Source organism: Scophthalmus maximus, chromosome 14 (assembly GCF_022379125.1).
Source record: "Scophthalmus maximus strain ysfricsl-2021 chromosome 14, ASM2237912v1, whole genome shotgun sequence".
Lineage (NCBI taxonomy): Eukaryota > Metazoa > Chordata > Actinopteri > Pleuronectiformes > Scophthalmidae > Scophthalmus > Scophthalmus maximus.
In genome coordinates, this window is record NC_061528.1 from 10,665,044 (window position 1) to 10,677,709 (window position 12,666).

General features: G+C 42.6%; 1 protein-coding gene across 1 annotated transcript; it reads right to left on the reverse strand.

Annotated features, from left to right (window-relative positions):
* Positions 1 to 9,029: 9,029 nt before the first annotated feature.
* Positions 9,030 to 12,666, reverse strand: sp5a (Sp5 transcription factor a). Its single transcript, XM_035604045.2, has 2 exons — positions 10,919 to 12,666; positions 9,030 to 10,536 (listed from the first exon to the last, which is right to left on the reverse strand). Exons 1-2 carry the CDS (start codon positions 10,967 to 10,969, stop codon positions 9,475 to 9,477), a joined length of 1,113 nt encoding a protein of 370 aa, XP_035459938.1. The 5' UTR covers positions 10,970 to 12,666; the 3' UTR covers positions 9,030 to 9,474.

Consider the following 12,666-nt stretch of genomic DNA (forward strand, 5'->3'; position numbering starts at 1 on the left):
GAGGGGTCGGGGAGGAGGAGAGGGGGAGAGGGAGAGGGGAGGGAGGGTGGAGAAGGGGGAGAAGGAGAGGAGGGGGGTGGGGAGAGGAGGGGGGGGTGAGGGGGGGTGGAGGAGGGTGGAGGGGGGCAGGAGGGGGTGGGGTGGATGAGGGGGAGAGGGAGAGGAGGGTGGTGGGGAGAGGAGGGGGGGGTGAGGGGGGGTGGAGGAGGGTGGAGGGGGGGCAGGAGGGGGTGGGGTGGAGGAGGGGGGGGGGGGGGGGGGTGACAGCAGCACAGCCCTGAACCGGAATACAAATCTATCTTTATTTGAAATGATTATTATTTCTTTCTCCCATCTCCAAGCACATGGTTGTACCATATCGGTATTGGGATCAGAGATCACTCACAAACGTTCACAGTTGTTGTGTTTGTTGCTGTTGTTAGTTTCAAAAACCCGCCAGTCACTAACATTGGATTTTTTTTGTCCCACGGACAGATTGTGGTGGTGGATGGTGAAGATGTGACCTGCGACATCATCACAGAGAGAGAGAAACCCTCAATCCACAAGGTGGCAGTGAGAAACCAAGAATGGCTCCATGCAGGAGCTGAGCTCAAGTGGGCCACTCCACAAATACTTTCATGAAGCTAATTATAAACCGACCCGGTAATGTGGAACACGCCGGCACCATCATCATACATGAACACTCAGTGGACAGGCACTGAGCAAGAGGGGGGGGGGGGACAGCCAATCACAGGCAAAGGTCAGGGGGTCTCCGGGAGATGGTCTGGTGAAGGATCACTGTGAATCAAAGGGTATGTCACATGTTGTGACCCTGTTGATAACAAACACAACGTGTCATCTAACCACCAGGAGGGGGTTTGTGTGTCGGTGGTGTGTTTCAGCACCGGACAGCTCCATCCGGACTTCTCTTCTCTTCAGACTCTCATCGACCACCTGGTTCTTCCCTCTGTACCTCTGCTCCAGAACTGATGTGAGTCAGTCAGGATCTGGTAATATGACTGAACACGTATTCATGCTGTTGACATGCACCACGTACACACAATATAAAATGATCTCTATAAATTCTAAAGACTAGATTTCGACACCGGGGGCCTCAACCTCTGGGCTGTTTTGATCCACGCTGGCCATGAAGAGATCACTTTTCATGTGAATACATCTACAGTCCTAGGTTAGTGTTAGTAGGTATCTTCCAAAGTGTCTGTCTTTCTATATCATAATTGCTTCCTGTTTATGTTATAGACTCTGACGACTGTAGAGTGACTAAGAACTCAGAGTTTAATAACAGACATGAATGTACAAATGAGAATGAGCTAGTATTTGTATTAAGATCCTTCAAGGCCCTTGTGACAAACTGAGGCCCTCAGTTTATATTATGCTTCAGAAATATGTACTTAATCAAATAACTGCTACAATAACCATGTTCACGTAGAGAAAACCTGTTCCACTTGATGTCTCGGGCCCCTGGCTGTTACCTGCTCTGCTCATTAGGTAATTAAACCTTTTGTAAAGTCAATACTCATCAACAAATACACTTCTAGCGAATACAATAGGTCTTTGTTTAAAAAAAAGAAGAAAAGAATGCAATGACATTGACATACAAACAGAATTTTTGTCCCTCAGTTGAAAAAAATAACACCAGGTTGTGATGTTCTCTTCCACAACAACACCACACGAGCCTGTCCACAAGATGGGGTATAAACCCAACCTACAGAGTGTGAGGGAAGGGACGAGGAGGAGGGGTTGTCAGTGAGACAGACCACTCCTGATTGTGTGACAGTGATTATTTTCACCGCAGTCTGTGGACAAACTCTAATTTGAACATGTCTAATTGTCTGAATTGCCAGAAACTGAAATTAAGCCTGTGAAAGACATAAGAAATCTCCTGGAGGGAACAAACTTCTCCTGGTCGTGCTCTTGTTCCTCTGCGAGCCTGCAGCTGTCAGTGAATTGCGCGAGCTTTGCACAAATCTGGCTTTAAAACACAATGATTCTGCCTTGAGTCCTCCGAAAAGGAAAGTCATCGTGTTTGAAAATAAAGAGGTAAATAAAGTAATTCATGTAGCACATTTAAAAAAACGAAAATGGATGAATTTAATTCACATGGCACAGATTAATTGCGTTGAGGATTAAGAATATAATAGGCTAAGGCTGCCGCCGTGTGAAATCCCCTGTTTGATCTTGTTGGAGCAGGTGATACTGTGATACCATCAGCAGCAATCTCCCGTGACCATTTCAGGGCCGTAGCTAGAATTTTAGAAAAGCTGGCGTCATGTGCCCGAGAGAGAGCCCCCAGACACAAAACAAAACAGAGCTTTCCTCTGCCTCAATGTAGTGATAAACCAACACATACAAAGGAAAACTGTGTTAGTCTGAAACTAGCAGAGGCTCTTCAGTAGGTAATGAGGTATTGGCAGTAACTTGATGCACCACTCCAATTAAGATGTATTATAATCATCAGCTGTATATAACCCCAATCGGGAAATGCTAAAATGTAATAATACCATTTCACAATGATGTCATGATGACATCACTTATACCATACGATGAAAAACGATTGGTTTAATATAAATAAGATGAAGATAAGTCATTTTCTGACTCCATAGTGATGTCATGGTGACATCATCTCTACCATATGATCTTATGTTTTCAATCTAGATAAGCTTTAGGTTGTGTCTATAGTCCTGTAGGATGCAGTGATACTTGATGCGTTTTTTTATCAGCATCATTCTCTGACGTATTGGCGACTTCTTAATGACATCACCTCTCGTATGACATCTCTGACCATACAAGCTTTGTATTTTCGCTCAATTATTTTTCGGGAGATGTCTTGGAAAATGCCAGTTAGCTTAGCATACACTTAGCACTTCATCTTTTGAACTGATTAGAGAAATGAGCTCTATGTTGACAAGGAAACTGTTATTTCATCATATTATCAAGAGAAGGACACAGATACCATGTATAATAAATAATGAATTAATTTAGCTTTTTTTCTGTAAAGACAGGAACGGTCTTTGTTTATTTGAGGGTCACAAAAACATCACGTAAAAATATGGTTTGAACTCAAACAGGGTCAAGGACAAAGTGTAAACATGGTTCGGTCCTGAAGGCTCAGGGAATGAAAGCATGTCCACAGGGAGTCGCTGGTTCAAGTCCTCGCACTGAGCATACACTGTGAAGCTATGTAAATACTTATCTGCATCTAAACATATTTATGTATTCAATGAGGAGATGGAAATCAGTTAAGGCGGGGCAAAAAAAATATCACATTTTAATTACACTTTATACACTGTTTACTGATGTATAAAACATGGAGCTCAGTGTGAGACTGACTGTCTGACCCCTTACATATTAATCTTCATTCAAGGGTCAACATTTTAATCAGAACTGGCATGAAATGTCCTCTTTATCACAACACTTTTTTATGTCTAGAAATAACAAGTCAAAGTTAGAATCCAATTTAACAATTTTTCAATGGTTTTCATGGTTTAAATACCCAATACCCCTTTTCCCCTTAAAAGCCAATTAAAATATGCAAAAGTACAATCCTTTAATTTTCTCATAAAAATGTAAATTGCTCAAAATGGCTGCTTACAATCAGAGGAATTGTTTAACAATGAGAAATAAGTCTTCATGAAATTATAAAAGCAATGTCATCTCTGTCTTGTGTAAAGGAACATGTGTAGATTAAATAATCAAAAGAACAACAGGGGATTTTACTCATTTCAATTTCTGCTGCTGCCGTCAATTTGCAAAATTGGATGAGAAGTAATATGTGGACATCTCGATTACACTATAACAGGAGGTTTATTGTCCCCGACTGAATGGGTCTGCTGTGTTGCCCTGAGCGCTGGTGTGGTTTGAACGGGTCTTATGTGGGACACGAAAACCTTCTGTCACCTCTCACAGGTACAGACACTTGAAGCTGAGCTTGAATCTCTTTCCGAGTCAGTTACAGGTTGTCAATAAGCAGATGTGTGTTTATCTGTGTAAAGTACACCATGGGTGGAGGTGGAACACTGAGAAAGGGAATCGCATAATTCTCAAAAGCACTTCCGTGTGTACTGTAACTGTAAGTGAACAAAGTAAGATTCATAAGAGTGATGCTTTCATTGACTGATGCCGCTGAATATCTTTCAAACTAAACAACTAAATATGATGGTTGTTCATGACACATTGAAGCATTTTCTGAAATCTTGACATCACTATCGGCAGGTCGACATAACTTATCTCTGACTTTCCAAACTAATACAATTCACTGTTAAAAGAAAATGAATCAGCTTGGTTGGGTTCTGATTAGATTTAGGTCATGGTTTGGGTTGAAATTAGCGTTTGGTCAAGGTTAGAGGAACAATTTGTTTTGGGTTAAAATAACCATTCCGGAAAGGTCGGGGCAACGTATTTCTCACTGTGGTTAAGGTGGATCATGGTCATTGTTAAAAAAATAAAAAAGACTGATAACTGTTTTGGTACAGCTCCTTATCTACAATATACAAGTCCCCTTTATAAGATTCTGTAACACAGTAGCATCCTCAGAACAGATTTATCAGATCGTGTCTGTTTGTGTGGATTTCACAGTATTTAAATATGCTTTTAACAAGCAAGTAATCCTGCTCCCAGTCACCAGTGAGAGGAGCTCCACAGCCAAAAGCTACTGATCCGTTAGTCAGTGACGAGGTGATTCAGTAAAGTCAGTTCAGTATGAAGAGTCGGTGTTTAAGATTCATTTGAATATGCATATACAAACATCTCTAATCAACATAATGGTCATTTATACGTGTGCAAAACATATTTAACAAGTTACCTCATATTTGTTCCAACCAACAAGACTCAACCTACAGGTTATAAGATGGACTGACAAAGACTAACAAGAGGTAAAACCTCATATCGTCAAGTGATGTGCCAGTGACAATGAGGTAATTGGTTATACAATATGTTCCTGATGTATGGAACCAAAATGAACTGAGCAGTGTCTGAACTCCGGGAGTGAAGCCCGACCGTCATCTCTGAATGTGGTTTCATCACTGACCGTGGGAAATGTCTCGTTTCAGCTCATGCTCTGGGTTCCGTTTTACACAAACTTTAGCCAAAACTAACAGATAAAAAGATAAATGTTCTGATTCTAATTTCTCTATATACATGTAATATGATTATGTTCTTATTTTGTTTTTTTTTGAAAAGCCTTCTTGTTCAAGTTTCACTGCTTCACCTTTGTGTCACACCGAACACTTTCAGAAGTGAAGATGCAACTTTATTTTACTATGCTCTACAATCCTTTTTTTTTTTACACCCTGCCTCCCTTTTGTCCGTCTGCTGATATGACATATGAAGAGTCCAAATATGTGCCCTGCCTCGTATGGGAAACCTGAATAAATATTTCAGTTTTCACATGGGCAGGACATGTTTCACCCTCAGTGTCACAGTTTACCTAAAGGCCCTAAAAACCTATTTTCTCATTCAGTGTCCAAATATAAACTGTGTTAACTAGAAAAACTAGAATAATTTTGGTTATTTGACATGAAATATGTTCTGCATCTTTTGTTTAGTTTATTGCGCTTCTCTCTCTCTGTTTCTAAAGGCTATGCCTTTCCCTGATGTATTTCCATGCAGCTAAAAGGCTTTAGCCAAATCTAACTCAAAATCTTTGTCGGTTGTTTGGTATATTATTATTTTACTATTAAAAAATGTGGAGGTAAGAAGGAGGAGTCTAGCTTCGGCTAATGTATTCAACATTCATTTTATCAAATGTCCAAACTGAATGTACACAGGCAGCTGTAAAATCGGAGGCAGTACACACAGTAAGAATCCTCCATAGTGTACAGCCGAGTACAGCACAGTTGTTGACATCAGGGATTTAAGTCGTGCCACTGCCACATCAATCATTTCATTTTGACGGCCTGTGTGGAGCCAAAGCCACAGTGACGTATAGATTCATGTTTGATGATAAAGTCTGTCCCTCTGTTGACTGGACCTGATCTGTAAAGCTGCACATGACCACTGAGAATTATTACATTTTTCATTTGAACACCTTAACCACTATTGATCCTGAAATTTTACTCATCAGAAACTATATCGACAAAATTAAATTCTTAACTCAAGGTCCACTTACTAAACTGCTTCCAGAGCTTTGAGTAACTTCCATCAGTGGATTGTTTTTTGTTGTTGTCAGAATATATATAAAACATTATAGATATCAATAAATATCTTTTTTAGATGCTTCATATTCATACACAATATGAAGACATATTACAATGTATATAATATTGATCGTGTCCTTCCCAAGAGTGGTAGTAATTGTTGAATACAGTAATAATTAATAAAAAATGTCCTGATATCTGCTAAAAGAATAAGATAATTAATAAAAAGCATTTATCTGCAACAACACCATTGCTAATAATGCTTCTCTGTCAATCATATGGTCAAGGTTAAATAATGTGGAGTTACATATGGACGGGCATTGGGTGAATGGAAATTTAAAAGACCTTTAATCTTTAATTCATTTTTGGCAAAATAAATTCAAACCAGCACGTACGATCTTCTTTTCTATGAGCAGTTAAGCTCTTACAGTGTTGGAGAACAGTGCCCCTCACAATGCCTCTGTGAGCAGCCAGTCTGGGTGCATTCAACATTAATATTATTTGGCATCATTTTTATAATAGGATCAAGAAATTTGGATAAAGAGTTCAAATGGTCAAATCTCCTCTTATACAGTGCGTTTTTTTTCCTTAATCTTTATTCCTCCTCTTTTGTGAAGAATGTATGTTAATATTCATGCAGACTCTTTGGATTTGGTAAAACAACTGTCACAGTCCCACATCTCTGACCAAGGCAGCAGTCATTTCTCACTATAAATTACAAATACATGTGTTGTGCAGGCTACTGTGTATGACTGAAGCACTTGACTTATAGATAAAAACTCTATTTTCTGTGTTTTTCATTTTATGATCATTTATTTGTGATCAAAAAAAGGGCCTGGTTGGCTTTACTGATGGAAACAAACCTTTTACAACACCAATGATATATTATCTTGTTCTAATTGTTGTAGAAACAGAAGTTGTCTTACTGAGGCTGACATGCAGCACCTGTATCCCTGGTTAACCTTGTATAATTCAGGTTGAAGTCTCATCTCATCTCATCTCATCTTCAACCGCTTATCCGTGGTCGGGTCGCGGGGGCAGCAGCTTCAGTAGGGGGCCCCAAACTTCTCAAAGGTTGAAGTCTCTTTGGGAATTTGATTGAATCCTGTAGCTCGTAGGTTAGATCTTTGCCTTTTTATGGCAAAGATCTAACCTACGTACGACAAAGGAGCCAAAAGCATCTCTGATTGACCTTGTTTGATAAATGGACTTGAGCATGTCGACTGTGTTTGTTGGTCTTTCTGGGACAACGCGTAGGGATGTAGAATCATGGAAGAAAGTCGTTCAAGCGTGAACCTTTACTGGGATGACTTACATTTGTATAGAATATCTGGATTTGTCTTTCAAAAGGGGGCGCTGTTGAGGCAAAAACTCAGAGTTCAAAAATTCCAGTGAGTGGCAGCGGTTGTTGTCTTCACTCTGACATTTCTTGTGATCCCACATGAGACAGACAGGACGACAGTGTGACTGCTCGCTGCAGGCAGCGGCTACTCCCTGCCTTCACTCTCGCTCAGATCTGTTAGAGGCCCAAGAGTTCCTCACCCTTGATGGGTTGGATCAGTTTCGTGGAAGAAAAAGCCTCAAAGATTTGAAATTCAAGGTATTTTCCCCCCATGAAGAAGGTCGATCAAGACTTAAAATCTCCACTCAACAGTGCTGAAAATTCTGGGTGGAGGTCAACATGAAATAATTGCTCAACAAGGTGTCAAACAAATACAGTCATACCTCGACAAAGTGCCTTTGAACAAGGCGATTGAATCACAGTACACTGCTGTGGTGGAGCAGTTATTAATATTGCATGACACTTAATGTAGATGTTAAAATGTCTCAAATGTGCAATCTGCCTTAAAAAAAAATTATAATATGTATAACTCCTAAGTCAGTTTGGTCGAACCTGGAACTGGACATGTTGTCAACTGTCACTTTAAAGTGAGACATTACAGCAGCTACACGTTCAGTGCAAAAACTTGAATCCAGTGACAATCCATTCAAAAGTGTTTTTCTGTGAATTGGTCTCATCCACAGTGTCAGAGGAAAATATATAAAATGCAGCAACTGTGGCGCAAAACAAATAGACCCCATCTATTAGATTGCATTAATAAAATACAACATCCCTTCAGTTCATCCAAATGGTCGAAAAAATAAACTCTGTGAAGAAAATGTGAATATGTAGGACATTCTCCAATTACTAATTAATTTAATTTATTCTTTTTTACTATTTGTTTCATCTTTTCCTACGAAAAGGAGAAAAGAAAATTAACAAAACTCAGCATAATTATGAAGTTGTGTCCTCTTTTTTGAAACTGTAAAGTGTGAAGTTTCATAAAGTTTTATCTCAGAATGTGTATGAAGTGCTCAGCTTTCAGGGAGAAGAATTTTGTCCATTTTTACTCTGTTGGTGTCAATTTTTGGGGCTCACACAGCTACATTTCTCGAGCATTTACACATTTTCTAAATATTTCTTTAAGGATTTTCACACACAGTGCAGACCAAACCAACCTCGGTCTCCTCATTGATACCTAAATGTAGCTTAGTCGTGTTTTTTTTCAAGGTTATACGGAGAAAAAAAAAGTGGTAGTTTGTAGATTGTGATTTTTGTAACCTTCTTTGTTCTCATGTAATAATTTAAAAAAAATCATGTTCTCTTTTGGGTTAATGACGAGTATGACCTTTATCAACAGCTCAAAAACTGACTATTAGCACGTTTGACTGCAAAGGAAGTTTACTTAGACTTGTTTGAAATGTAAAACTAGATTTGTGAAACTTTCAACGCAGTTTAACAAAGAAACGCAAATGCTCTTCCAGGTGACATCAGATTCGGCTCCTCTGCACATGTAAAACCTGCCCGTCTCATCGCTCATATAACTGAGGGAGATTAAATGAATTATTCCGAGATGAGGAAAATGTTATAATCTTTATTCTCACACAGTATTTGGGTCATATCAACAATAGCAGATCTTTTCAAGAGCATGCTTAAAAACACCCCGTAATGGAGCAAAAGACGGACACTTTCATTCAACAAAAGCTATTAAATATAATTTACAGGGGAGTGAAATCTTCCACCGAAGACAATGATCAAAAGCACAAGTTGAAAACTTGTCTTCCTTGATATGACAAAGACAGTGGATTCAAACCCATGAGCTGTAACTTCTCCATGGTCCCAACATTAACTTATGAAACTTTATATACACGTAGAAAAAAATGTGCTACACAGACCGGCCACGGTGGGAACTACTGTCGGGATGTGAGAGGTCGAAGTGAAGAAAACAGACCTCCACCTGTGCACCTGGACTAGTGCAGGACTGAGTGTATTGCACTAAGGGGATGTCTCGCGTTTGTGTTACAACATATTCCTCGTGTCCTCCCTTTTCACGTGCTCCAGCGTCTTGTCGTGGCACTTGCTCTTCTTGTTCTGGTGAGTTTTGACGTGTTTGGCCAAGTGGTCGCTCCTCATGAACCTCTTGCAGCAGTCCGGGCACACAAAGCGCTTCTCCCCCGTGTGAGTCCTCAGGTGTCTCTGCAGCTCGTCCGACCTGGTGAAGCTCTTGCCACAGAACAGCCAGTTGCACACGAACGGCCGCTCCCCGGAGTGCCAGCGCAGGTGCGCCTTGAGGTGAGACGTCTTGCCGTAGACCTTCCCGCAGCCGGGGATGTGGCAGATGTGCTGCTTCTTCTTGCCCGGCTCGTCGCCGGCCGTGGACGACTGGCAGTTGGGACAGCGGCACCGCCGGCACCGCCGCGCGGTCGCGAGCGGCGACTTGGTGTGGAGCAGGGCGGCGATCTGCGTCTGGTACTGCGCAAAGTCCGCGTGTCCCAGCACCAGGCCCCGCTGCAGCTGGAAGCGGTGGTGGCCGACGGGGCTCCCCTGCTGCAGGCTCCACCACGGGACGTCCTCGCCGGGGCTCGGGGACAACTGCCTCTGCTGCTGGTGCACGAGGCCGGAGGGGCCCGTGACGAAAGTTGGCATGGCGGTCGGAAGGGGCGCGGGCGCCGCGTAGCTGACCGCGGGCACGTAGGTGGGGGGGCAGGCGGCCTGCAGGGACTGCATGGAGCAAGGCAACATCTTCACGGGGGAGAAGTCGTAGGGGTACGAGGGGTCCGCCGGCGGGGTGAGGGGCAGCTCGTGGTGCGAGCTGAAGGAGCCCTGGATGTGCGCAGGCAGCTGGGGCTTGGAGGATAGTCCGAAAGTCGAGTTGCCGCCGGCCAGGCTGCTCTGGGGGGCTGCCTCGTTAGTCCACGGGTGAAACAGACGCGAAGGGGAGGCCAGGCTCGGGTCGTAGGGGACCTGCAGGAAATCTGCGTGGTTCGACGCGTGGTGATGCCCGATCCGGTTACAAGTGGCCGCCAGGAGAGCCAGCGGAGAGTGCTTACAGTTGTCTGGAGAGGAGTTGGGAGTGCGATCCTGCATAATGGACACACACACACACACACACACACACATGTTGTTTTTATATCACGACCATTGTTCAACACATGTATGAGGTCTAATGAGCTACTATTTTTTTTATTTTATTATTCAACTAAATGCCTAAAGAGTTTGAATTCCCTCTGCACCGAATCGCGTGTTCGTGACATAAAAGTTGTCGCGGCCGGCGTCGTTCACTCGCTGTTAGTGTCCGTCGTTAAATGACACGACACCGGGCTCTCGACGTGCAGCGATCCGAGGTCGCCTGCGCGTGAGACTCGTAATCCAGAACGTAAACCATCGCGGACGAGTGAGTTTACGAGTTGTTCAAGTCGTCAACACAGAACAGGAACAAGTCAACAGAAAGTCGCGCACAAACCTGGAGGAAAGCCTGGAGCGTTTCGTTCCGCAGTACCGCCACCGCCGCCATGGTCCGCGTCCTCCTGCCTCGCGACGGAAACAAACGAATCAAAACAGTAGTTCGAGAAAAAAAAAAAAAGTTCTAACTCGCATCGACGTGCGACATCCGCGGCTGCGGAGCTGGTGGCGCTGCTCCTCGGTGCGGCCGCTCTCGGAGATCGCCTCTGTGAATCTGAGGAGCGAGGGATCACTCCTTAGAATTTGATAAGGACTTTGGTGGGCCGCCAGCCAGTCAGAAATAAGATTTATTACTTTGAAGTTCGCCGCTGCCCAATCATCAAAGAATGGCGGCTCTCTGAGAGAGGGGAAAGCAAATCCTTTGAATCCACAAAGCTCCTATGGTGTGTTTGTTGGTCCGGATAAAGGAGCTGATTATTAGCGGGGGGAGGGGGAGGGGAGGAGATAAAGGCGGGACAATTAATGAAGTAATCACTATGTGGGAAATGTATATACACAAATAATTGGATTTTCTTGATCAAAGACCCCCGCGCCGCCTGGAGACCCCGGTGTTGGATGCCGCAGTCATCTGATCCTCCTTTTTGTAATTAAGGATTTGTGGCAGAAACCCTGTGTGACAATGTCACATTGTTATCTCCGGAGATCTCCAAGAGCCTCGCTGCTTGATGGAGGGGACAGAGACCAACTCAAGTGACTCGACACAAAGTTCTCCTCTGTGGAGAATGCGCGTCGCTTTTTACATTTCTAATTTGAATTAAAACATTTTCCTTTGTTGTGCCTTTGAACTGCAACACGGCATTAAACACTTAATTATGCCCCCTCTGACTTATTTAAATACTTCTGTCTGCCACACTCATTTCAATCAGATGTTTTATCAGAACCTACTCCTCATTTAGATTTTTCTTCTTCTTCCTCTCTCTCTCTCTTTGTTGTTAAAATGTTAACTGTGTTAAGCTGAAGGGGGGGTCCAGCAGCTAATTCAAATGAATGTTATTTAACTTGTCACACAGGGGAAACCTCTGTTTTAAATCAGGTGACAACAGCAGCAGCACTTGAAACAGTGACGTCTCAATCCTCTTCCTTTATGTCAATGTGTCTGGGGATGTTCACGTTAAAAATCACAGGATCTCTTCCAGTGCAGATAATAGTTTGATAATAATCAAACAGAGGGATTCAAATTTAAGAAAACTTTTAAAACAAAGGCCAAACTGACACATCACATCACATTTTGTCCCCTTTTTTTTTTCGGTTTAAGAACATTCAATGAGGGCCAACATATGCAGTTTTCCTAAGATAATATCCAGAGTTTTGTGGGAGAGCAGTTGAAATGGAAGTTGTAGTTTTTTCTATATCAACTCTCTGATCTTTATCTGGCTTCCCTGCAGAAACAATCACTGTCCTCTCAACTAGTTTGGAGCGGCAGATTTTGAATTAGATCTGTGCCTTTGAAGGGATTAATGTTCCCAGTCCTCTCCCACGGCTTTATAGACGGTCATGAGGGGAAGGAGGAGTCCTGCTGGGCTGCACTGGAGCCATGTTAAACTACAAAACTGGCTACAGGAGTGGTGTAGTCACACCGTTGACTGATAAAAAGAAATAAAGATTAACCTTGTTTACATCAAGCTACGGCAGCTGTTGGTGAGGAAGCGCAGGCAGTGTAGCCTGTGAAAATTGCAGAAAACAGAAAGGTCACTGCTTTGAATTGGTAGCCAAAATAAATATGTTTTATACACAGGAGAGTGTGTACAC

Coding starts and splice junctions, on each gene's coding strand:
- sp5a (XM_035604045.2), bottom strand. CDS start 10,969: ATGGCGGCGGTGGCGGTACTGCGGAACGAAACGCTCCAGGCTTTCCTC. Junction 10,537..10,918: donor CGCTCCAGGCTTTCCTCCAG/GTTTGTGCGCGA, acceptor TCCATTATGCAG/GATCGCACTCCCAACTCCTC.